Below are 27,314 nucleotides of genomic sequence, written 5' to 3'. Positions count from 1 at the left end.
AATATGTATAGTGTACCTTTTTATAACTGTATTTAAAGACCCAAAGAGGACCTAGTTATCCAGAACGAATACTTAATATACAACTCTTGAACAATAAATATAGAAACACGTTTGACAAAAGCCCTTTTGGGCAAGTTGCATACATGTAAGCAGATTGCTGCAGATTAGATTTGACTCTCAACCAAGCCTGCAAGATGACAGAGAATTAACCTTTAAATCCACCTTCTTACCTAAAGAAGCCTTCATGCAAGGCTATGTTTATTTCTTACTCAAGGACACCCTAAATATGTCCTTGTACTGTCATCTATTATGCAAGTACAACTGTTTAAAATGTAATTATGTTAAGTAATACTTGTAAATAGAGTTCTCAACTTATTCATACAATGCATGTAAAATGTTCATAAATACAACCATCTCTGCTGTTACATTTCCCACATCAAATACTTATTATAAATACTTTCTATAAATGTATCTACAGTGAAAAGTACTTATAAAAATATACAGCATCAACTTTTCTCAGATTAACATGAACATTTAACTCAGAAAAAGGCTGTCCTTTATATCCAAAGTAATTTTCATACAACAAAGAAAAGAACCACTATTAACTATTCTTGTGCCGACTGTTTCTCTGGAAACATGAACTAAAGAATGTTTCAAGTTGTGTTGGAACTTGAAGAGGAAGATGAATCCAGTAAGTTTCTCAAGCAATATACATTATTTACTTGTATATTTAGGATTACACTTTAAAGAAGGATTAACATTCAATCAATGTTAAGGAGGTCAGAAACCACAGACAACATAAAAGTCACATGTACATCTCCAGCAGAAAGCCACACACTTTATTTTTTAAATCAAAAATTTTACCAACCAACCAGATTTTTATAAGTGGAATTATCAATCACATCATATAACTAAAATTTAAAGTCACAACGAACTAAACTTTTTAAGGAGTAGGGGAGACATTCCAGATAGGGTTTACTTAATTCAAGCAAAATACATATTTGATAAAAGCTGAACTTCTCCAATAACATTTGAAAATACTTACAAAGACTAATACCTGAATATTAAAGTCTATATGACCAATAAGTTTAAGGCTATTACCTCTTGTTTAGTAAATTATAAATATGAATACATTAAAGTGTATGGCTTTAAACTAATAACAGAATCTTCCAAAACATCTCTTTACAAAAATCTGGCAATAACTGAAGTTTGGGATGAAAAAAATAAAGCAGCCAACTTCTGTGATGTAATGTCAATAAACTACATTCTTGTTTGTTTACATCCTTCCTACTTGTAAGTTTGGGTGCCACATATCTTTTGCATTGAACTGAAAAAAATATTTCTCTTATCTCATGAGTACACAGCCTACCACAAGAAAAAGAAAATTTTTAAAACTGAAGCCTTCTACAAAGATAATCTACCCAAATGGTCCATGTGAGTCACTGTACAAAAGGTATGCTTGCTGGCAGAAAGAGGTCTCCGGTCCCTAATTATGACCAGATTTCCAAACTTTCATCTTCACAATTCATGCAGAAAATCCATCTACGTCAATTTCAAGTTTCAAAGAAACAAGTCTTGAAAATATTCATCAAATTCCTCTTCCCTGAAAAAAAAAGAAAAGAAAAAGAAAAAAGTCAAAGAAAGTTCTGCTTTGGATCTGTACCTAGGAGATAATCTTTGCATGAAATAGACGTAGCAGACTTCTGATTAGAATCTGTAGCCAGTACAGATAATTTTGACTTACACACTACATTCCAATAACCTTCACATTTCCACATCTGTGCAACAGTAGTGAGTTGACTGTTAGGATTTATTTCTAAGATAATTAATGGTATAATAGGGGGTAAGACAGCAGTGGTATGGTAGTGGCTTGACAAGGTTCTCTTCCAGTGTTATGTATGTCTCCTCTTTAAAAATACATTCTTAGGTTCACTACATGGAAGGAGATTTGACATAATTTTCAAATTTGACAGAATATTCATTAAAACACTCAGGAAAAATCTCTGCCATTGCAGTTCTGAATGGATACTTTATGTTTTACTAGCTACAAGTTCACTAGATCAAACTAACCGTGATTTTTCATCTGCTTCTTGTAGAGGACCTTTCCAAAAGTCAGCATCTGAAGGACCACCTTGTGCATCACTGTTATCTGAATCTGCCAAAAAATTTAAAGTGCTTATGAAATAAATTTTAAAAGAATTTGTAATGGTTTTAAATTACATGGTGTATTGCTAGGAGCAAAGTTTAATTCTAACCATGACAATAAAAAGAACACTTTATTTTGCATAAAGTGAAACTGAAAACATTTTCCAATGTTGGTCAATACAGCATCAAAAAGACTCTATGATATCATGAACTAATATTCTGGCCAAACATAACAACAATCATGTCAAAACATGATCATCAATTCATGATCTTGATACAACAGCAGCATAGCACTTTCTTCCTAAAATTAAGGGTATATAATCACAAACCAGAATTACAATACAGTTTCAACTCATGATACCAAATTAATTAATTACTTTACTTCTACTTGAATGACAACTTTTCTCAATTTTGACTTTGAGTGACATTGTCAGAAAACATGGATTACTACACAACTGTTCCATGAAAGTATACAGGAGTGAAAACAAACAAAAAAAATTTGTTATCGGAAATACACCCTGACCTAAAAACCCCCAATCTTCCAACAGAGTTTTCCTGACAAAACAGAGACTCTGGGCATAGTTTGAATTGTAAGAAAACCACTTCAGGTCTTCCTGTATCTAACTGGGAAAATCTAGGTGCTGAGGAAATTCCTAAAAAAATCTAGCACAGCAGAGCAATCAGTAGAAACACTCAATCCCTTTTAGACAGTCTGCAGCAAGAATTGGCATGACCAGGAGATGGGGCTTGTTTAATCAAAAAAGAAACTAGGAACTGGAATAACTGAGACAGGCAACCAGTGCCTAAAGAGTCACTGAAAGACTGAGGGCATCCACCCACAACGCGTAGGTCTCTGTGGTACTACAGGTGGTAGATGGAAAAGGCTTTCGTTGAAGCCTAGGATTTATTTTAAAATCTATTCATTTTTTGAGTACATACTAGCATCATTCCCTGAAAGGGAATGTAGTAGTTCTTATATCAGAAAAGTACTTTCTTTACACAGCACACATTACACAGCACATATTTGCATACCTGGACCCATGTAATTACTAACAATCTACCTATTTTTGCACCCTCGATTCTTTTCTGGAACAACCTGACCTCTCATTTTTCAGATTATTTCCATTTGGTTATCTGTCCACATTTTTATCCCTTACTTAAACTTAAAAGATTCCCTTCTTCAAATTCCTAATAGTTTTTCTCCAAGAATTTATAAGTAATTATTTTGACCCTTTGTGCTTCTGCCTGTTTTCACACACCATTCTTATCTTACAAAATATTAAAACTGCCAGCGAATAAAACCAAGACCAATGGCAAATGACTATGAAATAACACAAATTATTACAAAATCATAAAATTCAGAAGATATTACAATACCTTTATCAGAATTATCTGAATCTTCTGAAGAAATGTGATCTGGAAAAAAACACCATTTAAAAAACAGTACACTTATTTTGGTTGTATCTGTTACCTTAAATGGCTTACAAGGATATTTCTACCACAATATATTACACGTGAACCTGTGCACATGCACGCCCACACCATACATTCAAAAAAAGCAAGCAAACACTTAAGTAAAAAGATTTTTTTTGCATGAGTTGAAAGGTCATCAGTTGGAGCTGATGTTATTCTGAGATCTGTGGTGTAAAAAGGTTATCTCATATTTCAAAAAGGCCTTCAAATCCAAAGCCTCAAGGAATTAAATACTTCGCAACTCTTTCTGGTATGCAATATCCAATTCTTGGACAAGTTTTCCTTGCAACACATATTGTTCAAGACTCTCCCTCTCTGTAAAAGACCAGAAATAGAACTTTTTTTCCCCTCCAAATTTACTTTTTTGTGCACCTTGCAGTGAAGAAAGTTACATACCTATATTTATACATAATTATCTATATCCACATATATATGTAGCTCTAGCAAAACTAAGATTCAACTAACCTATTTGAGTACTTTAGAATTTGAAGGTTTAAAATCTATATTTACCTTTATGGACCTTTTTTTTGGACTTCTTTTTTGCTGAACAAGATAATTTTGTCTTCTTAGCTTTTGGCTCTTTAGAGTTTGGTGCAGCTGTGCCTCTTTTCTTGCATGCTTTAACTTCTTTCCTCCTTTAAAAAAATGAATGCACACCTTCTCTATTATATGTACCCCTTAAGCAACAGTAAATCTTAAGTGTTTAATTCAGTCAAACTGTTGTAATTTTTTCTGAAAGCAATCACTAAACTGAAAAAAACATAATTAAAATTAAAGTAAGTACTTACTACTCTGCAGTTGACAGAGAAAATGTTTGACTCTGCTTATTCTGAATTCAAATGGTTTTACAATTTTAGTTCCAAAAAGAAGCCAGACAAATCAAACTAATCTCAGTTAGTCAATTCTCCTTCTTAATATGTGCCCATACAGTGCTTTAATTAAATTCAATATGAATTAACTTTTGAAATGGATTAATTAACTATCTTGGATATATCCATCTAGGTGCACCTTTGATTTGTGCTACTTTAGAAAAGGACTCATCACTTCCTACCTCAAAGGTTTCCCTTTCATGTGCTTTTCAGATAATCGTACGGCTCAATTACTGAGCTATGCAACTAAGTTAATGCCACATCCAGATTCAGAAAATCATAAAAACTGAGTACCGATAGTCGTGGAATTCAGTGAGATTACATATAGGTACTAATAAAAAATAAATCTAATCTTAATCCACACATTTTATAGGTTAAAAATTCACAATTCTTCTCTCCTATTAATCAGTGATTCTCAAAGAAGAACAAAAACTGAAATTCAACATTTCAAAGCACAATCACTGGACTTACACATAAACCCAGTATTACTAAGAAAAGCATCCTGGCCCCTAAACACAGCAAGAGGGCCAATAAAAAAGAGAGTGTTTTGCATAAACTTTCAGAAAGGAAAAATAAACACTGAGCTGAAATTAAGCAAAGGAGACTTCTGTGGGGGTAGGAATGAGATTTTTCCAGTCTGAGGGGTTTTGTACCTTCATTACCGCAACAGTATCTAACTCTCAATGGTGTCAAGCCAGTGGCTTTCTAAGAACTCCAGAACAGTATCTATTTCAGTGTAAATGAAGTTCCATATAATCTAGCTGAATCTTCCCCATATTTGCTGTTCGTCATAACTGTAATCTATCAATAATTCAGCCCCCATACTTTTGAAATATTTCATTACCGGTGATGAAAGTTTAGTTTGTGGGAACATTCTGGACATAGTCCTGAAAAAGACAGAATGAGAAGATTACAGTCATGTATTTGATAGGCATAATTAACAAAACACATTAATATGTATATAAAACTAGATAGCACACTACCTTCCAATTTCAGTAGCTTTTCCTTCAAAACAAAAGTTACAAGGTAAATGCAGCCCAGGTGAAGAAAAGAAAAGGCTTCAGTACAAACCCAGATTTTACTAAACCTGGAGAAAGATCACAGGTTTAGCACTGGCAACTCTTTATAAAAGAGTATCAGTGTTTATCACATACAGATATCCCGTTTTATGGATCTTTTTGTTCTACAGATCAAGTCACAGCACAAATTAAATTGTTCTACAATTATACTGAAGACTTGTAAGACTCTTAGAGCTTTGCCAGAGACCAACTGCTGTACACAGTGTCTTGTGCACAAAAGAAAAAAACATGATTAGCTTGTTTGTGTAACTGTGTAATCTCTGGTAAATTTAAATATCTGATAAACATATTAAAGTGTACATAATATTGAATAAGAACATCCCACTCAAGAGGCAAGAATGGAAAAGAAAGCAATTTAATGAACGTTAGAATTAATTTTTGGAAGAAAATGTACGCATTAAAAATAAAATCAGGTGTGCAAGAAGTTGTCTGGTCCAAAGCCCTAAGGACTCCTAAGCCACGTAACTGATTAAGCAATGACAATGATGAAACCCTCTTTGCAATGCAGTGTTGTTCGTTAACACTGGACATGCCTGTATACAAAACAGCTTGTAAAGTTATTGTAATTTATGACACCATCAGTTATACAGCATGAAGTGCTCAACCTGTAACAACTTTGTCATATATAACAGCCATTCTCTAAATCAAGACCATTTTGCTAAATTATCTCCTATTCAGTATTTCCCAGTTTGCATAAACTAATATTATCATTGGGCCTCACTCTATAGCTTTTAAAGCACAAGATATTGGTCTTCTTCTAGGCGTACATATCCTTCAAGGGAGGACTTACTCAATTTCACAAGTGCATTCCTCTTTTCACCATGTTCAACGTAACCAAAATTCACCTCCCAGCTCTTCAGGCCTTCTTTCTCATCACAGTGCTTATTTCCACAGGAAAACTGACCTTTAAAGAAGTCAGAAACAGCAAACCATGGCTCAGTGATTAACATGCATGTATCTGGTGTCTTTATTTCCAGTCTTGCTCAGGTTTTGCTTCTTGTTTTCTGTTTCTTTCTCAAGAAAAAAGCAAAACCTAAAAGTAGCACCTCCATTACTTGAATCAATCATACTTGTCTAATGCTGCTTATTTGCAAAGAAAGAACATAACTTGAACTGTGTTTTTCAATGTATATATTGAAGGCCTATGTTAGGAAATAATAAGCCTAATACTGAATTCTGAAAAAGTGAATGTCACTAGGATACATCCTATACTTCCTTAGCAGAGGATGATGGATCAGGTGGTGTGACTCAGACATGCATCTTTCAAGACATCAAACTATTCATATCATGTACATACAAAATTAAGATGCTCATCTTCTTACAACCTTACTAGTTTATCTGATATACTAGACATGCAATTTGTATTCTAATCGTTCCATAAACACTTTACTTTTAAGAAAAGGAAAACCAATTCTATGAGAAATATGCATCAGCTTTAAAACTTCCTTGGGGTTATTAAGTTAAATACAACACTAAATTTAAAACTATTTGCACATAATCAGTGCTGGTTACACCACTGGGTTCCGCATATTGCATTAAGATACATATATTCCCTCTGCAAAAGAGTGATCTGTATGCAGAGCTGACTGTAAGGATACGCATTAATAGGCTCACAAGCAGGACTGTTGGTGAACGATTAACCTCAGAACATTCTGCTTAAGCTGCTAACTAATGGATTGGCAGTGTCCTCAGATACTTCAATTCTGCAATGTAAAACCACTTGCAATGTTAACACTTAAACAAAAAACCACCAGGGCTCCCATTAAAAAAAAAAGGTTTCAAATTAATATACATTAAATATGTTTAACCCTATGTAAGATATGGCTGTCAGTACCCCATGTCATCAGGAATATTTTGCATCTATTACGAAGTAAAAATCTATAAGGAAAAATTTATATAATATAAAACTTTGGAACTTAACCAGACTCTGTTTACTTTATGTCTTCTGAAAAAAATCCCAAAACAAAGCAGGCAGAGAGAAAAGAGAGATCCATGAGTTTTATTTATGATTAGCTGCTCCTCTCAGTAGGTAAAATCCATTTTGGATATTCTACATTTTGCATGTGAAACTGGATATGTTCACAAGAATGTAGTTGGAACAGCATCTTCAGATTGTAAGACAAGCAATGAATTCTTAGGTAAACCAGAAACTGACTATGTAAACCACCAACATTCCATGCCCTTGAACATTTATTTGCATTCATGGTGACCTAAATCTTTAAAATCATGGTAGGGTTGGTTTTTTTTGTAGATCCCTGCTCCATGCCATACACGTGTATAAAAAGACAGGCTCCTCTTACCCTCCTTTCACACTGCAATCCCTACAACACATATTCAAACTTTATTAAACACAGAATTCTACCCTTTTTGAAGGCTTTTTCAGTAGTATTTACCACTCCAGTGCATCTGAATGTCATAAAAGCATTAAAAAAAATATTTTTGTCAAGTCAAAGGGAATTATGGGCCAGATTATTCAGTACTTGAAAACTGACTTTTCCCACAGTTAAATGTCCAAGAAACGAAGATACAGAAACCAGCATGCTGAATGGACAGTTACCTAATTTAATCAGCAAGAAAAATGTATGCCAAAAATTCCATTTCCATCTGAAGTTTTGTGACCTTGCTACGAGCTGCAGGGTTATTGCCTTCATGTTCAGAATTATAACTCGCATAATCTAGCTGTTTAATGTGTGCTTTCAAAAACTATTAGCACCTTCTGCTTCTTGCAGAAGAGCTGAATAGGTGGCAAATGTAAGTCCTACAAGCTAAATGAAGTACTGAAAATTAAATATATTACAGAAATCTAGAGAGCCAAAAGACTGATCTTATTGTATTTTGATCAGAACTCAGATGTACCAGATCAGTACATGGATACATGGAGCACTATCCAGGTATTGACACACGGCCTATTTTCCATGGAGGGAATTACTGAGAAAAAATAAATGGAAACAGGTTGGAAAGAACATTTGTTTAAATAAAGTATATTATATGTGTATTTATACATATATAAAATAGGCTAAGAAAGACACTGCTAAGCTAAAAATAAAACAGTTCAATGAAATAGTGAAAAAAACCCTGACAGTAGATAAATTTTCAGGTATTAAACCCTATTTTGCCAAATAATACGCCTGGTTTGAGTATTTCAGTACTTAATCTACAAATACAAGTAAGTAGAAAACAGCAAATATATCCACATGTTCAGCTTTGCTCCTTCTGCACATTGCTGAAGAAGTTCTATTTCACATCTACCCAATGAACTGCAGAAAACTTTAACTATCTCCTTTTGTCTAAAACACCTTCTATTTTAGAATTTATGCCATACCTTACTATTCATGCTTTGAAAGTAGAGTAAAAATACTTGGTAAGGCATGTCAAATATATCTTTTAAATAGCTTAAATGCTTTTTATTTTAAGGATTTATTTTCAGACCAACTAAATCATGTACCTACTATTCACTGATTTATAAAATACAGTTTCTAACCTAACTTAAGATTTTAATTAAGAAAATGCCTATTATGTAGAACCATTTATTGTAACTGGGAATGTATCGATACCATTAACCACCATTAAGGTTACATTTTAAATTTAAGGACATACAACAGCAATCTCCAATATGGCCTACTTTCAGTACACCCACATCAAAGGACTGGAGTGAGAAGGAAAAGAAGAGAATGAAATAATCTGGCATTTACGATTCGTAATACAAGTGATACCCGTCCTTTCACTCATCCTATGCCTTCCTCTCGACCTTACAAAGACAGACGTCAAGAACAAAGCAGCCAAGTGTGAGTTCCCCATTCCTGTGCTCCCTCCCTCACACACCCCTCGCCACAGCACACTGCGCCAGCAGCGGTTCCCACCGCCACTGTCACTGTCATAGCTAAAATAAGCATGTGCTCTCCCTTTTTTAACGCGAATTATCGGACAGGGAGGTAGTAATGCTTCGTTAAGTTTAATTAAAGATATTATATTACTGATTTTTACTGAAAAATTGGAAAAGAAAGGCACTAAAGATTCACACCTTTTTAAAAAATGATACTTTGAAACCGGGCTTGGAAAAAGCGTCTAATCCACGAGATACGGTTGAGTTCTTGCGCCCCTTAGCGGTGACAGATGCTGCTTCTTCCCGAGGGCCGCCGAGGGGCTGCGGCGCCCAGAGCCGGGCAGGGGGCTGGGGCGGGGCTGGGGCACGAGCAGCGGCCGAGGGGGCTGGGGCTGTTCAGCCTGGGGAGGGGGCGGCTCGGGGGGGCTTATCGCTCCCTGCAGCTGCCTGACAGGGGCTGTAGGCAGGGGGGGTCGGGCCCTGCCCCCAGGGAACAAGCGACAGGACAAGAGGGAACAGCCTCAAGCTGCACCAGGGGAGGTTTGGATTGGATAGGAGGAAAAATTTCTTCACTGGAAGGGTGGTGAAGAACAGGCTGCCCAGGGAGGTGGTGGAATCACCATCCTTGGAGGTGTTTAAAAAACCACGATGGTTAGGGACATGGTTAAGTGATGGACTTGGCAGTCCTGGGTGAACAGTTGGACTTGATAATCTCAAAGGCGTTTTCCAGCCTAAACGATTCTATGCTTCTACAATTGTACCCTTTCCATTAGGATTTAATTAAAAAGCTTGAAACTTGTAATTGTGCATTTTCTCCCACATTTTTAAATACAGAATACCAGATATTAAAAATGTACAATGGAGCTTTAAATTCTTTTTTCCATGTGAAGACTAACTCTTCATAAGTAACTCATTTCTCATTTACTTTTAATTATCTTTTTAAAGCATTCAATAAAGCATATAACTATATCAAATATAGCTATCTGTTAATATAATCTACAGTGTTGAATGCAACATATGACTACAACTGCCTTCAGGAGCTTTAATCTTTTATAGCTTAAAACCCCCCAAGCATTACTGTTCACACTTCCTCCTGTGAAAGATAATTTAAAAAAAAAAACCCAAGTGTATTTCTAACTTCTTGTAATATATTATAATAAACAGAGCTGTTTACAGAACTGTTCAGATCAACAGTATCGCTCCATGCCATTTTTTTGGGTGCGCATGCATGACTTCTGGAAATGGTACATGTGTATGAAGATCTACCCACTGGATCAGCAATACAGTCACATAATTTTCTTGCCTGTTCAGCTACTTGAAAAAGTCCATACACCTAGGCCATAGAATGGGGACCACTTTGCAAAGTCCAAATAACACATCAGTAAGAACTCACACACAGATGCAGCCAGAATCAGCTACTTGTTTAGAAATAGGATTTGGGAGACATGACAACCATTCCCACTGAAGCTTTCAAAATCAATTTAGCCTAAAACAAACATCACACATGGAACTTTAACTTTTGTAAAACAGCACTGGAGAACCTGTTAAGAAAATTATCTCCTTAGAAAAAGTATTGAGAGACTTCAGTTAAAGGTATCAAATACTACTGGAGTAAAGCAACTAAAAAACATCACCATGAAATTCTACATTATCAAATGCATTATGCTGGTGTTCATTACAAACCTGACCTTTTGAAAAGAAACCACATATTCTCTTAATTTTAATATACGCAGATCAGTGTGCAGTCTAGAGCTATGTGGCATGAAGCAGCACAGTTAGAAGTTAGGTCAATTTATAGTCCATTATTATCTGATAAAGTTACTGTTTATTGTACATTATTATCAACCTACTGGTATTGTCAGATACTGTTTAACAAAATTATCGCAAAAAGCAGCAAGAAAAGCATCAACAAGAGACATAATAAGAATGAAAGACAGCATTACCTTTTCCTGAAATCACTTCTTTCTCATGTCGCCATCTAAATCCAAACTGTTCAGATAAGAACCAAAATTAAACTGTGAATAGACAACATATTCAGTAATGTAAAGACTAATTTCAGTTGACTGATGCCCTGCATGTAGTTCATCCATTCAATTCTGGTTAGTAAAATTTAACTTCTTTCTCTGTTAATTAAAAATATCTCTCTGCCTCTGCTTACCAAAATGATTCCAATTTATACATGCAATTCAAATTCCAGTAGATGCTGTTCAGTACTGAACAACAGCTTCCTAAAAGGCTTCATAGCAGGCAGAAGAACAAATAGGAATTTAGGATAGACTGACTTTAATAGACACTTCATTGCAATTTTGTCCAGACTAAAAACCGGGAAAACCGCTAGAATACTAAAAAGTCATATTAGCACGTATCGATGGATCACCTCTTATATCCTAAAGACAAAAAACCCCAAAACCCCAAACAACAAAAACCCAACAACTACGTTGTGCTTTCTTTACGTTGCCCAGAAACTTTAGATCAGCCAACCCATCTACTATTTTTGCTTTCCAGTAGAATCTGCTTCATCCTCTCAAAATGGCAAGTAGTCTAGTGAAAAGACTGAAGATGGAAGGGAGTGAGAATAGCCTGGGAAAACAATTTTATTTCCATTAACAAGCACAAAGGGGATAGAACTCCAAGGAATACAACTTCTGAAAAAATGGCTATCTTGTTTTTTCATTTCAAATTCACGAACACAGGATGACAACAAGACAAAATTGACACTCTGTAAGAAAAGCACAGAAGACTCCGAACTTCATGTTAAAAGATGGGGATGGAAGAAGCGGAAGAAAGGTTACAAAATAAAAGAGGTACCAAAATGGTTGCAAAGCCCATCTGTAGCATTTGAATTCCAAAGCTTCTTTTGGAATATGAAGCTTCTCTTGTTGAACCCACACAAATGTGCATTTCGTAGATACAGTGGCATAAATTCTCTAATGTAGTGGATTGATTTTTAATGTTTTTTAACCTAATTTGAAACACTGTACAGAAGTACAGTGCTCTGTGTTTTCTTTAATGTTGATTTTTAAAATAAACCATAATAATCCTTTATCTGAAGGGCAACAGCATGGAGTTCTCATGCATGAAGTGCTATGTGGTTCAAAGAACATCAGAAAAAACAGGGAAACAAAAGTTTTGGCTTTTAAGAAAATGTAGCCAAATATTTTGTCAGCACTAATTTTCCCCAGGTCAGTATATTACATAGAAGATGTCTATGAAAACTAAAAATCTGTACACAAAAAAAATATTTGCCTCTTTAAATCAGTCCAGTAATTTCTGAATTACTATTATAACACAAACAAAGTTTTCACACCTACTGGTTTCACTGGTAAAAACATCCCAGGAGATCAGGTTCTGCTCTCATACTGTACATGATGACAGTTTGCTAAAGCTGGATCAGGTTTGGTCTACTCTACAAATCTGCAGTGTGGCCTGAAGTACATTATACTACTCAAACAAATATTAATCAATTGTAAAAACCAAGAACTGTGCTGAACAGTTCACTGAAAACAGAATGTAAAATACATCTGTAAATGTTGAACTCATGATGGTTGATCCAAAGAGTGATGGTAATTGTTTTTGCTCTTTTAAAGGATATCTGCTGTTCTACAGGGTATTCTAATTCTGAAAAGCTTGTGATGCAAGTTTATGATTAAACATCAACAGTATTTTGGCATCAATTTTGCATGTGTGTGCTGCTGACAATAAAGAGTAAAAAACAATTTGACCTTATCTGCATGTTTGCTTTTTCACAGTCCATCTGCTACTTCACCTGTTACCAAGTTACCCATGCTCACTTTTGCTACTGAAGTAGACTTTTATACATATTTTGCCTCACAGTCTGAACTTGACAAGTATGATATAAATCAGATTATATCCTTAGAGAGTATTTCTGTAACGGTATCAAGAAAAATAAGCAAAATAGAAGAAAGGAGGGAGCCAGAACCACCTGTGGTACACCTAGGTCAAGAGTTGTCCTTATCCATGTTCATTTTTGCCAATCATTCTTCCACCAACAAATGGAAAATGACAGAGTGACCAAGGTTAAGAAGAAACAATAAAATAAAAAGTAAATACAACTCAATTCCTCTAACTAAGCTAAAATATCAAGAACAAATTAAACTATATAGGAAAACTAAAAATTAGGGTAGGTTCTTGAATAGTCAGCCTGCAATACTAAAGAATGCAAAAGCACTGTCAGCAGACAGCATTTATTGAGACTCATCTTCTTTGTTAAATGAGTTCAAACAAGATCCTAAATGAGCTATTTCTACAAGCCAGACCACGAACAAGTAGAACAACTCCAAAACAAATGCTTACAAGAGTATCAAATGGCTAAGTTAATAAGAAATGATAGTTTTAAAAATCTGAAAGACCATTTAATATCCATAAACAATAAAATTCCCAAATAAAATATGGACCGCTTGTGTAGCTTGCAGTGACTGCAGCAACAACTAACATGTCCACAGTCACCTCTTTCAGAAAAGCATAAATGTATGAATTTAGACAACGCTGTGGAAAAATACCATAGGTATTTTAAATATTTTTATTTTCACAGAAAAGCCTCCATGCTGAAAAACAATGACAAAGGCAAATTTATTAATATTACCAAGTGGAAGACAAGTTGGCCTAGAAATCTGAAAATGATCTGGAAATAAAAACAAAATAATAAAATTTATTCTGTTTAACGACCAGGTGTCATGACAGATTTCATTTCTTAGCAAATAGGAGACATTTTCAATCTGTTAAGCTACAAAGCAAAGCACAGAGCCAGCAGATAAGAACCTTTCTAGGAAAATAAGACAACAAAGATAACATTTCTAGTCCACCGCATATCAAAACTTACATGCAGAGCACTCTCCCTTACTGCACTGCAAACTGACAATAGAAGTAAACTACCTGACAATACAGACGGCCGTTTATCAGCCTCAAAACTTGCAGACAAGATGCACTGAAGGTTCAAAGACAACCTTGACCTAAAAAACTCCAATCTAGGGAAAATGTAAGGAGTAACAGACCCATCACAAGCAAGAGCTGTCAGAGCACACTCTTCCAGTGTCTGTAAGTAACCTCACACCAAGAGGGTCACCTTGGCATTTCTCATTAAGAAAAAGGGAAAACATTTTTTGTCCTAACTACACAAAGGAAAGTGGAACCGTGGGTTACAGGGTACAATTTACCTGCAGTGTCAGCAACTGAGATGAGTACAGGTGTGTGAGAACCACTGATGACCAAGCCAGACTAGCCATCAGCTAGGTGAAGTGGCCTGGGAGCAAGGAGGGTGAGTGGGTCTCTACTGGCTAGCTCTGGGTGTGACAGCACCTGTGTATCTGAGGATGAGTGCACAGGGGTGTCTGCTATGGGACATGGGGAGTCCCAACCATCTCCGCATATGTATGTGTATACGCATGCACGTATGTGAGTAAAACAGTCTGAAACAGCAACTGATGCGCAGCTGTGGCCTCAGGGCTTCTTACTGTTTTCTTTCAAGCTTCAGTCTTTGACAAGGTGTTCTGCTTATTTTTCAGACCTCAAGGGAGCAACTCCCATGAAACTGGCCCTTATCATTATCCAGTACTTAGGAAAACTGCTTTTTCTCAGAAGAAAAGTTCTAAATGAGATCTGAGCAACAATCTCTATGCAGAGGTCTTTAGAAGAATCAGCTGGCTAGAAGATTTTGGCAAGTAGCAAAGTAATTACAGTTGTGAAAAGACACATGACTACGTACGTACACGTCTCAATCTATGAGATATATATATAAAAACATCATAGAAAACTGATCTCCAACTTTACTTTGACAGGATATCCACCGAGCAGGATACAGAATCATAGAATAATAGAACAGTCCAGGCTGGAAAGGACCTAAAAAGATCATCTGGTCCAACCTTTTGTGGGAAAGGGAGTCTAGATTAGATTATCTAGCACCCTGTGCAATCACATCTTGAAAACCTCCAGTGATGGGGACTCTACCATGTTATGGGGAGGTTGTCCCAGTGAATGCATATTCTCACTGTAAAAGTTTTTTCTTACATTGAGACGAAGCATCACCATAGAAAGCGTCAACAACTATCATAAAAAAAATTGGCCAGCTGAGAAGCTTGTAATCCATGCTGCACCTCTCATAGCACCAGCACTGCAAAACCGAAGGCATAAGGGGCTAAAGATATCCCACTTCCAATTTCTGGAAATGCAGAAAAAGAATCAAGGCAGGAAAAATCTGAAAGCACAGACTGTATTCCATTGGTGTGAATGGGATCAGCAGCCTGTTTCTGACTTCCAAGAAAAAACCCTGCTTCGACATCCTTCCATACCAAACATGGGCATGGATAAATCAGTAATTGAGAAAAATCTCATTTCTTCTGTTTTTCTAAGAATTTCTAAGAAAGGACTCTCACATCATCATAACATATTTGAAAACAGAAAGAATAACTTAAGAGAACAAATCACATGATAGAGCAGTTATGCTGAGTGGCGATCCCAAACATATAGAATGACTTATGAGCATAAATAGGAATTCAGAGTAACCTCAAAGTTAGGACAGCCACATTTGAAGTCTGACAAGGAAACACTGTTCACACAACACACACAAAAAAGAAGGAAACTGGGGTAGAAGAGTTTCCCACAAAAGATAGCAAACATATGGAAACTTGGCAGAGCAGCGAAAGAAACAAAATCTGTAAGCATGCTCAAGGGAAAAAATCAGTTGGAGGGTGTGGGGTGGAGGTTGAAGGATATGAAACAGCTACAGGAAAACAAAATCAAATTTACTCAAAAAAAAAGGACGGAAGACATTTTCAGCATTTTACTTTTTGTTAATTTTCATTCAATTTTTTCATTTTTCCAAATTTCTTGAGAAGGCTGTCAACTTTTCTCCCCAGTATCAGTTTAAGCTCAGTCCCTGCAAATATTTACTACTGAATGTAATTTTCACCACTACAAACAGTCTCAAAAAACTTTATATAGACAGTATTTGCAGGGCTGGGTTGTTACTATGTGCTAACAATGCTAAGACGCATCCGAGTTCAGCAACACTCTCTGCAAAATCACAATAGAAACTTTGTGTATTCTTTTTGACTAAGAGGTTAGTCAGTCAAAAACTTAGAAATGCCAGGCTGTTCCAGTTAAAAAGAAAAAGTGGTGCTGGAATCAGGCTGTTTCTCTTAAGAAATTCTATTTATTTATAAGGAATATGCAAATCCTGTTTCCATAAACAGAAAAGAACAACCAACGAAAGACACTGCTTTAGAACACTTTTCAAAATTGTTTCTGCCAGTATTCAAGTACAAAACTTTCTCTTTGTAGACTTTTTTTTTCAAAAAAACACTAACATTCCCAGGGTTTTTTTTAAGCTTCATCTAGTGCTTCTCTCCAGGCAAACCTCTCTAGCCTTCTCTCCTTAACCTCTCTGTATTTTCTGCCTTTTTTACACACAATGTACCTCTTCATAGAACACCACTGTGACAGAAATGCTCCTGTTCCCACAGAAGCACTTTTTTGGGGCAGTGACAATGCTTGGATTCAAACTGCTGTTGCTTATTAAATAACTTGACAAGTTCTCACAACTCTTTTTCTAGGGAAGGGGTACTAACATTCTGGTTTCACAACATATCCACAATCACAAGGCAATTTTTAAAAAAGGAAATACTTTAAAACCAAGATGATTTACAACAATGAAACATACCTTATTCTCTTTGTATCTGCTGAGATCTGCTATACAGTATTCTTTGTACAATTTATCGTAATACTTCTTTGCAAGCCTCTTCTCCCTATAGCAAAAGGTATTATTTTTTATTAAATATAGAACATGATACAATTCATTTTACATTGTAATAGCATTAACAAGATAAAGACATGTTTCATCTGAGGAATGCTATTTGCAGAGCTAGAAATGTAACAGAAATACGCTTATTGAGCTAAGGGGTAATTTCCACAAAACTGGAAAAACACATCTAAAACATATCTACAGCACAAATTAAACTATATTTTTTCAAACTAGGCCTCCTTCAGAGTTTAGAGACCAGTCATTTGGACCTCAGAGAATGCACAAATATCTCTTGGTTCCTTCTGTCATCAATTCATTTTGCTACTGAGCAATATTACAACATGAAAGACTTCCTAAAGGTCTTTCATTTTTAAATGCATTAAGGATCAAAGAATGATCACTAATTATGCACAGTAATTCTTAATTAGTAGGGGACACCACAAATTTAGTACAAGTGATCTAAAAATAACGTGGTCTAGAATAGTTCCAGGTACCAATTCATGTCTGCTTCATCATCTTCGTCCCACAGGAATCTATGGTTTTCTCTAATAACATCAAGATCCGTCTTGTCATTTGCTCTAAAAAAGGACACATTGTTTTTAGTACAATGTAACATTAAAATGAAAAGTCAGTCAAATATTAATTTGGTAAACATTAAGTATTTCACAGTTGTGATCTCCACCTCACTGCATAGAGGAATATATTGCTATGGAATAAAACTACCAAAAAAATTATTCCCTGGAATACCTTTTCCCAAATGAAAAGTTGACAGTGGAAAATGGCCACTGAAACTGTGGATAACTTGATCCTGTCTGAAAATACCTTTTATACTTCTTATTGAAGACAGTAACGTTAGAGGGCAGTTATAGATAGCTCTAAAGAAGGCTATCATTATTCTGGACAATGGATAGCAATTCTGCACATTTCAAAAGTATTCCAGATTGTTATTTTGAAGGTACTGCCAGATATTTCTCAATGTACCCTCAATTAATGCTCACCTGTCATCTTTCCTTTTACATAACAAAACAAAAATAATTCAGCTCATGCTAAATTCTTACATTAAAATCTGAAAACAAAATTAAACAAGGCAATTCTGTGTTCTGGATATTTACAATGACTGTAGTCACTATTTGTGACCAAAAGAATTAGTAATTTGGTACATAGCCACATCCTCCTCTCCCCTCAAAGCTATAAAATATATTTAATGACTTTATATAACAGGGGAGCTTTGTGGGCATGAGGGGAAAGACTGTTAATGGTTCTTACCCAGAACGTCGGAAATCCTCTATTTTGCCACCATAGTATAAAATGTAGTCATTCACAAACTTTTTATGTCTTTCATACTGAATAAAGCGATTAAGGACTGTTTCAGAACTTTTATTTTACCATAGCTTAAAACAAACAAACAAAAAATTAAAAGGTTTTATATACTTAACAGAAAGAAGGTTTTTTTTCTCAAAAACAGTTCAGTAATTTCCAGAAAGAAAGGAATCAATTAGCAATTTTTACTCAATAGCCTCACATAAAACCTACTTTCTCTTTCAAGGCAATTTCATCTTTAAAACCTCATTCAGCTGCCAGGCCTTTATAAACTTGTCTTCCTTTATCAAATATGCTCTGTATGTATATACATAGAAACTGGGTCCATTTTTCAGCTGTAATTTAGACAACAGCTTCTTAGTACTGCCATTATGGTTTGAAACAGGTTTGGTTTTTTGTATTATAGTCTGGCTACTAAACAATTTATTACATTTTACCATCAACATAGAAATAAAAGTTATCTGCTTCAGTTTGGAGATGAAAATCACAGGAAAATATGTAATGCCTTTTTTAGAACACTTTGGCCTCAGAGACATGATTTAAAACACATTTTGTACCATAATTTGAGAAAAAATACCTAATTACCTATTCAGAAAATGTGTCTCCACAAGTAAAAACATCATATATGGCTACTTAAAAATATTTCCAATTAACCTGTATGGTGTTCCTGGAGCAGCAAATTAGGAAATATATTATCTCCTGGTACATATCCTGGCAATGACTGCATCAATACGAATAATTTGTATCAACCTACTATTCTAACATTCATTATAATTTTATTGAGAAAATATTTTATTTTCCAAAGGCCCCCCAAAAGTTAATTTAACTTCAGTATGTGTCTTTTTTTTTCCTCTTTCCACCACAACAGAAGAAACAGAGAAGCAAACACAGAAGGTTCAACTAGCACAATTAAGTATGTTTAACACAACATATTATCTTGTGCTGCCATCCGAGTTACTGGGCATAAAAATTGCATAGCAGTAAAGGTTTCAAATAGAAAACACTCAAATTATCAGAAAGTCATTAAAGTCTCTACACAACGAATTTTGCAGTCATTCCAGAATATAGGGGCTTTTCTGTGGCTAATGAGTGTCAGTGGGACCGATTAAGGTATGTCCCCTTTACAAGCATACGATGGCTTATGGAGTGTCTGACCAAATTCTAAGCAGGTTACGACAAGTTACTTTCTGTTTACTGGAGCTTCCAGATTAAATTAGTCTTTACTTTCCTATTTATTAACTGTTACTGCTGAAGAACAGCTATTTAAACAAACAAGGAACTGATGGTATTTCAGATACATTCAGTCAAAACATGTAATGACTGCCCCAAGTCAAAACTAAATAAAAGGAGAAAGACTGTATTCTAAATAAAGTAGTAGTTATAAAAGCAACTACAAATTATGCATGAAATATGATTAAGAGATTTCAAAAAAACATAAACCAAAACTGCACATGATATTAAACAGGCTTACATTAGAGCATCTGTAGAAGATATTCCTGGAGTTAAGGCTGTTTTGAATAGACTTTTAAATTAACTAATGCATTCTTAAATTTCCAGTAGAAATTTATTTGTCCACCCATAATAGCAGTCTTATATAAAATTATGTTCTGTATTTATATAACTGAAAGAGCAAAGTGTCTTTGTGCTAGTCTAAATAAAATTCACTGCATAATAATTTTGTCCCAAACAGGACAAATAAGCATATAGGAAGAATCTGGAAATGCCTCTACTGAGAGGCATTCTTAGAGACATCTTAGCAACAAAAAGAAGCTAATTTGAAGAATGACTCAGTATCTGGTGCTGCATTGTCAACTGCTGCGGTAACTGAGAAATCCCAGTATTTCACCATAATGAATAACCTGTGCCCCACCTTCAAAGCTGAAGAAAAATGCAATAGAAGGATACGGCATCCATCGCTATCAAATGAAATCTTCTTTTTCTTGCTTCTTCCCTGTTAATAATAAATGTGTTTGAGTGAGAGATATCTTCACATTAAGGGGGAAAATGCCTCACAAAAGCAATAGATAAAAGATACCTATCCCATTCTTCAGCTGCAAATTGTCTGTGAACCACACTGCCTTGTTTAGCTTTTTGGAACGGCTTTATCAGAAGGCCATCTTCTTTTACACTAAATGTAGGGGGGCAAAAAGGAAGAAAAGTTAGTCAAGAACTTTCCATAAGCAATAAAATTTCCATAAGCCAAACTCTGCCACTAACTTGAGTAACAAACACTGTTATATTGCCATTTTCTATGTGAATAAAATCAAATTTCAGAACCAACATCAGCTTAGATTTTACTTCATTTGCAGTCCTAAATCTGAAAGGCTTTTGCTTACAGTTAGCATTTAAAGAAAACTGCTTAAAACAGCAATTTGTACTACTCATTTTTACCAATATTATCAGTATAGAACCACAATGAAAAACCCTAAAGATTCCTCCATTTCAGTCCACATTTAAAGCCCTCTATAAATCTCAGCTACGCAGCCAAGCAGGAACAGGAAGGACAGTACGTTCACTGAATAAGACTGACTGCTAGTAACCCTATCCCATCCTTTCATGCCAATGTCTCAACACCTCATTAAACAGCTCTGCTTCTCATAGTATAATCACAAGAATCACTAATTTAAAACTTAAGTACTTGTGTTATGAACCATACTTGTCAGTGGCCAGCTAAAAATACTTTCAAAATTCAACAAAGTAATTGAAAGTTAAATAAAAAGTGATGCATTTTAGCTAGTAAAAGGTATATTTAGTTAGTTTCATTCCTCAATAGAAGTAAAAAAAAGATTATTCCATGATTATGTGCTGGCAGAAAGAATGGAAGTCAGAAACCTGTAGTAAGCAAACCAGGGAATTTATATTTCAAGGTATGGAATATAGGACTCTAGAAACTAAGGGTATCATTAGCTCAAAAGGATCTGTAGGCATAAAATTCCCACAAGGAGACTCTATAAAACAGCAATATGGAGAAAACTTAAGACTACCATTTTCCTGAAAGTGAAAACAAATATCATCGTAGAGCAAGCAAAGGATTTATACATATACAGTGAACCCACATAAGAGCCCTACTGGGAATCAGCAGTAGTGTGCCACAACAAGTGTAATGATGATATTTTTGAAAGGCTCCTGATGGTTAGTTAATATTCCACCTAAAAAGTGGAATAGTATAATGTGTAATGGCCTTTTAAAGAAACTAAAAAAACTAAAACTGAACAAAACCAGTCACTGTTTTAATGGAGAACAGATATATTTATTTTATAAATGGAACAGCACAGTACCTGCTGCTATTCCAATGATTAAAACACATTTTTTTTTCCCCCAGAAAGCAGTCAGACTCTACAAAACCCATTCTTTCAATTTTACTACAAAGGAAAATATGCAAGAGTCCTAGGAAAGTTTCAAGAAAGCCTTCTTAAATAAAGTCCAATAACGGAGCAAGGGAGAAACAGGAAAAGGTAAGAAAAATATATGCATAATGTAGGCAAAATGTTCAGTACTGTGCAGAAAGCGTCACAGGACTATAGTGCCAAAGCAGGACAAAGCAAAATAAATACATAAATAAATTAAAATCTTCATAATATAAAGAGATCAGACTACAAAATTCAAGGTCACTAATCGTACGAGCCACTGACAGAATTGGCAAAGGTGATGTGAGGTAAGAGACATGTAGTTACATTTCAAGGACTGAGTACAACACAATTCATCAATCCCCAGGTCTCTTCACAAATTAAAAAATAAACAAGTAGCATCAGTTCTTCACTTCCTGCAAGCAGGTGTTTTATATCTACAAAGCCTGCTGCCACTTGGCCTTTTCTGCCTTGCTCTCTTAGCAGTTCCACATGTCCTGAAAGATCACTGTGAAGTGAACACCACAGCCAAACCCCAGCAGCTGATACTAACGCTTGGAAAAATGAAACACTCTGCTCCGAGAACTGAGGGGCATATAGACACCAGATGGACATGGCAGAATGGATTTTAATCAGCTGCCCGTGGGAGATGACATGCTTTGGCAAGCCTGACATGAGGAGATGCAGAAATCTGAGAGATTTACATGTTTTTTGAAAAATCAATACCAGATTTTACATACCATAGCATGATCTTCTATACACAGTAATAGGCCATTTGCAAAAAACACATAATGAAAAGTGTGGATTCTGTACTACATTACCTTTTAGTCTTTTGCACAGACTTCTCTCCATTCTCCTCATCACTAAAGTCAGAATCATAGTCTCCATGGCCACGTGCCTGAAAATAGTAGACAACACAGTCAATCTATCTGCTAACGTAATATGGACATGGCATAACTAGAAATCAGTACTGTCCATCATGTGTAAGTAAATTATATTTATTTACATAATTTAGAAATATATATAAAAAAGAAAAAGACAGAGAGAATCTTTCTATAAAAAAGAAAAAGATGGAGAGCAAGCAACTGCAAATTTTCACGTCCAAACCAAATCAAACCAAATTCAATAGACAATGCAGAGTATATTCCAAATAACACAGGGCAAAGACATTGACAGTTTGTCAAAAGATCACTTTATAAATAATTTATATGCAGATGCCCCCATATTTAATCTTCACATAGATGTAGATATCCAAAAGTATGATAAACATTTTTGGTCTTTACTTTCAAACAATCTCCCTTACATAAGAAAAAGGTGAGTATTTTCCCCAGGAGCTACTCTTTCAGAGGGCTGAAGGACAGCAACAGATGTGCCCACACCATAAACAAACAACGATGAGAACATAAGTTTCTTAGGCTGTGGTACAGCATTTTAGATCATTAGGTCTTACACTGGTAGCTGGAAAGCTGGTTGAGGCTAGGACTAAAACACAAAATAAGATATGCCTGCAAAAATGTACTGTCTAATCAGCACAGCATTCCTACTGTGAAATGAAATCTTTTTCCCACATACTTCGGGACTACAACATCAAATTAATGCATATAAGAAAACCAAAATAGCCCATTTCTTAATGCCATCAAACAATTAAGCACTGACTGATGTCCAGATCTACCACCTCCACTTTTCAAGGCACAGTTACATGTCCAATTCTTTCAGCAGAAGTAACGGCTTAAATAGATCCCACCTCTTCTCCCTCACTCCTACTCTGGTACCCTCCTTCCAATTGCTCAGTCACAGTTGTGAAGCTACACATGAACCAGATCAAACAACACACACAAGTTACACAGGATCCTATCCAAGGAAGATCATTTTAACCCAGATACGCTTCCTGACAGCTCATTCAGAGCCCCCCAGCCAGCTACACCAGGCAGCTGGAGGGGTAGCACAGGAAGAAAGCAGCCAGAGCTGGGAACCGTGTAAACCAGCGCCAACACCAAAAAAGCATTTACACAACTGGAACATGTACACAACAGAGCTAAAAACAAGAGGGATGGTTATTGTATGTTTGCATGAGGAAAGGTTTTGACACAAACTTCCTAAGTATCAGTGTTGCTGATTCTTACATTAGCTACAATCATATTTCTCCTCAGACAAAAACCCGAGAAAAACAAACTGCAAAAAAGACACGTCTTCAGGATGATTTTGGTGAGGTGCCTCCTCTTGATGTAAATGGCTGCCAGAACTGCCATGCTGGTGAGTCAACTGTATCCCCTTCGGACATCAACAACTGGTCTGTATCATGCAGAGTATGTAAAACACTATCTTCTCACACTGATGGTAAAGGATTGACTTTTAAGATTTTTTTTAAATTACTTTTAGTAATAATAATAAACTGTACCTTTTTTCCTTGCTTCAACACTGCAGTGTTCCTTCTATTCTTGAACTCTTCTGAAGAAGACATAGCTCTCACATATATATATATATATGTATTAGAACAAAAGCAAATCAGAACTGTCTGATTTACCTTAATGTTTTCTATTTCCCAGGAGACACAAAAATTATCAGCTACCAAAAAGAAGTGCAGCATATGTCTGCAGTGTGTGGTGTAAGTGGGCCTCGTACACCGCCAAAAGAGCAGCAATGATGCAAAGTCCTCCCAGCACAGGCCCATGATAATCCACAGTCCAGACGCAGGTCTCCTAGCTGAGGCAGTTCTACTAGCAAGTCTTTCACTACTTTCATTAGTGAAGCTTATGTGGTCTTTAAAAAAGGCTGAATACATTATGAGCATGCAGCAAATACATTTATACTTGGCCTCTAAATTTTAAGAATACCATGGTAATCCAGGAATGTTTTAAATGGCAGAAGTAATGCTTCTCAGACAAACACTGAGAGCTTTCTTCACATTCAAAAGGGAAGAAAGTCCAAGCCAACACATTATGCATGAAAGTCAACATGAGACAGACGATGCGCAAGAACAGGCAAGAAGATAAAACCTCAAATAAAAGGAGATTTTCTCAAAGTGGCTGCCCTTGGATGATGGGGCCCAGGAAAGTAGATATACTCAGTAATCAGCTCCCAACTGATTCTGGGAATGACTCAAAAACAAAAGATGCAAGATAAGCTGCTCCAACAGAGTCGTACCATAGGGCTCTCAAAAGCTTATGACTGCCTTTTATAAAGCTGTGACTGTGAATACAAGGGCAGGCATGGCTAAGGCCTGGGTCCTGAGAGGCTGCTCTTCTGACAGGAAAACTCTTCACAGCTTCAGCCATTCCTCTGAATTGCTACAATCACTCAAAGATAAATTCAGAGAGAAGAAGAGTACAATCCATAACTGATGTCCTGACACTTCTAGGTCACTCCTTCATAGCCAACAGCAGGACGGACAGGTACTGTACCACGGCTGGGTTTGACATCAGCAGCTCCAGCCATGCTAAACACCACTCTGGGAGACCAGGACTGAACAATTACTAACCTGATGCCTTAGGATGATACCAAGATAACCTTTTAGGTAAAACATAAAAATTAACTCCATCAAAGAATCCCATCCATAAATTAATCTTTTTTTTTTTTTTTTTGGAAGGACATTTCAAGACTAATTTCTCTCTTCTCCACAGAAAAAGCCAAAAAACAATCCCAAGTAAGGAAAATGTATTTAACTGTAGTAAAAAAGGAGCAAATATCAAAACTTTGTGCCCAAGCTAGTAGATTTTTAGAGAGACATATGTAGGCATGGACACACAACATTGGAAAGAACATTTAAAGTAGCTACTTTCACTATTTGATAAACCCTAATCTTTGCTTTGATGGAATTTGTCAGGAATTCAGGATGCTTTTAGTAAATTATTAAGGTAAATACCAAACGTTTTATCAAAACATGAACCTGAAAGCTACATAACTTCAATGGTACAGCAGTGTGCTTTGTCAGTTGCGCCAACTTTGAACTTTTTTTTCCCCCCAAACAACAGAAGAAACTGAAACCACAAAACTAAAACAAGTACCAATATGCTTTGGGATACATTTAAATCACTGACATTTAAGTAGTCCCAACATCCTGGATTAATTGACAGCAAAGCAATTGGAGATAGAACCAAGCCCACTAATTTACGGCTCCTAAAAAATCAACTTAAACACAGTAAATGTACGAGTACTATACACAACTGTTGGCAGATAGAGATGTCAACTGTTGATGTCAATATAGGCCACTGTGGACTCCCCAGCACTGCATTTACAGGAGGCATTTGCATCCGCCTCCTTTAACCCTCTCTTTAACCCAGTGACATGGCTACATTGTAGTTCATGTTGACTCCTGATCACAGCACCCAGCTGAACAGAAAAAGCAGTTGGATTTTTTTTTTTAAAAAGGCGGCAAAACAACCCTACACAAAAAATCCCTACTGGTGGCTCCTGATCTCAGCGCTACTCTTGCTATTCCCCTCACAAGTGTCACTCCCACCCTTCCTTTTATCTGCCCAGCACACAGGCCTGTGCTCATGTCTGCTCACAGCCCGGATGCAGCCCTAAACAGCCCGGAATGCTTGTTTTGGTACCAGCTGCTCTGGGAGGGCCTGAAGGGAGCGTGGAATCCAGAACTGGGCTTGAGGAGCTGTCCTGCCTGGATAACAGGGGCCATGCGGAGGGGCAGCATGCTTCGCTGCAAAATGCTCTTCCCACCTTGATGCCTTTGAGGCTTTGCAACCCCCACTTGGGGGTAAAAACCTGACAGTAAGTACAATTAGCTTCAAATCCACTCTTCTTGTCAAACCACTTACAAGGAGTATTTGCATATACCCTACAGCAAACACCCTTAACAAAGAGAAAAGACACCCGCAAGATACTGTCCCTTTATTAAAGCTCTACAGCTATGGAAGAAGCAGGAGTGGAAGGTAGGGAGCAGCAGACCACGACAGTGAGGACTGGAGCTTTGTAGAGCTCCACGGAGAAAAATCGCACGGCAGACCGGCCCGCCTGGGTCCGACAGGCCTCCCGACAACGCCGCCGCGCCCCGAAAAGCGGCGCGGCCCCGGCCCACCAGAGCCGGCCCGCCGCCACCGGAGCAGCCAGGGGCACGGGCCGCGGCCGCCGACTGCCCGCCGCGCACTGCCGGCAGCTCGGCCCTTTCCTCGCACAGGCCCGGCCTGGCCGCTCCGCCGCGGTGGAGGCCGCGGCCTACCGCCGAGGCCTATCCGCCGCCCACCGCCACCGCGCCCCCTCCGTCCGTCCTTCCCTCCCTCCCCAGCCCCACTCACGGCCGCGGAGAGGCGCAGCTGGCTGGGCACCATGGCGGCGGCGCGGGAGGGTGCAGCCGGCTGGGGACACGGGCCAGAGCCGCCGCCCGGCCCTGCTCGCCAGCCGCGGCGCTGCTCCGCGGGCCCCTTCCGGAAACCGGGAGCAGAGGCGGAGCGGGGCCGCGCCTGGCGCTGCCTCCTGCGGCCGCCGGCGGGCGGCGCGGCGCGGGGCGGAGGGGCGCGGGGAGCCGGCAGAGCGCGGCGGGGTGAC

General features: G+C 37.1%; 1 protein-coding gene across 2 annotated transcripts; it reads right to left on the bottom strand.

Moving 5' to 3' along the window:
* Positions 1-818: 818 nt before the first annotated feature.
* Positions 819-27,244, bottom strand: LOC119153169 (protein FRA10AC1). 2 transcript variants are annotated; one of them, XM_037399170.1, is made up of 14 exons: positions 27,065-27,212; positions 22,634-22,710; positions 20,501-20,593; positions 20,371-20,416; positions 18,412-18,488; positions 17,640-17,723; positions 17,065-17,149; positions 11,333-11,378; positions 6,357-6,470; positions 5,332-5,374; positions 4,129-4,253; positions 3,523-3,561; positions 2,071-2,155; positions 819-1,603 (listed from the first exon to the last, which is right to left on the bottom strand). In XM_037399170.1, the coding sequence occupies exons 1-14, from the start codon at positions 27,095-27,097 to the stop codon at positions 1,561-1,563; spliced, it is 990 nt and encodes a 329-aa protein (XP_037255067.1). In that variant the 5' UTR covers positions 27,098-27,212; the 3' UTR covers positions 819-1,560. The 2 variants fall into 2 exon arrangements, with proteins under 2 accessions (XP_037255067.1, XP_037255068.1); XM_037399171.1 differs by lacking the exon at positions 3,523-3,561 and having other exon boundaries at positions 27,065-27,244.
* Positions 27,245-27,314: the final 70 nt, after the last annotated feature.

The sequence above is a fragment of the Falco rusticolus genome, chromosome 9 (genome assembly GCF_015220075.1).
Source record: "Falco rusticolus isolate bFalRus1 chromosome 9, bFalRus1.pri, whole genome shotgun sequence".
Lineage (NCBI taxonomy): Eukaryota > Metazoa > Chordata > Aves > Falconiformes > Falconidae > Falco > Falco rusticolus.
This window is presented reverse-complemented; position numbering and strand designations above follow the sequence as displayed.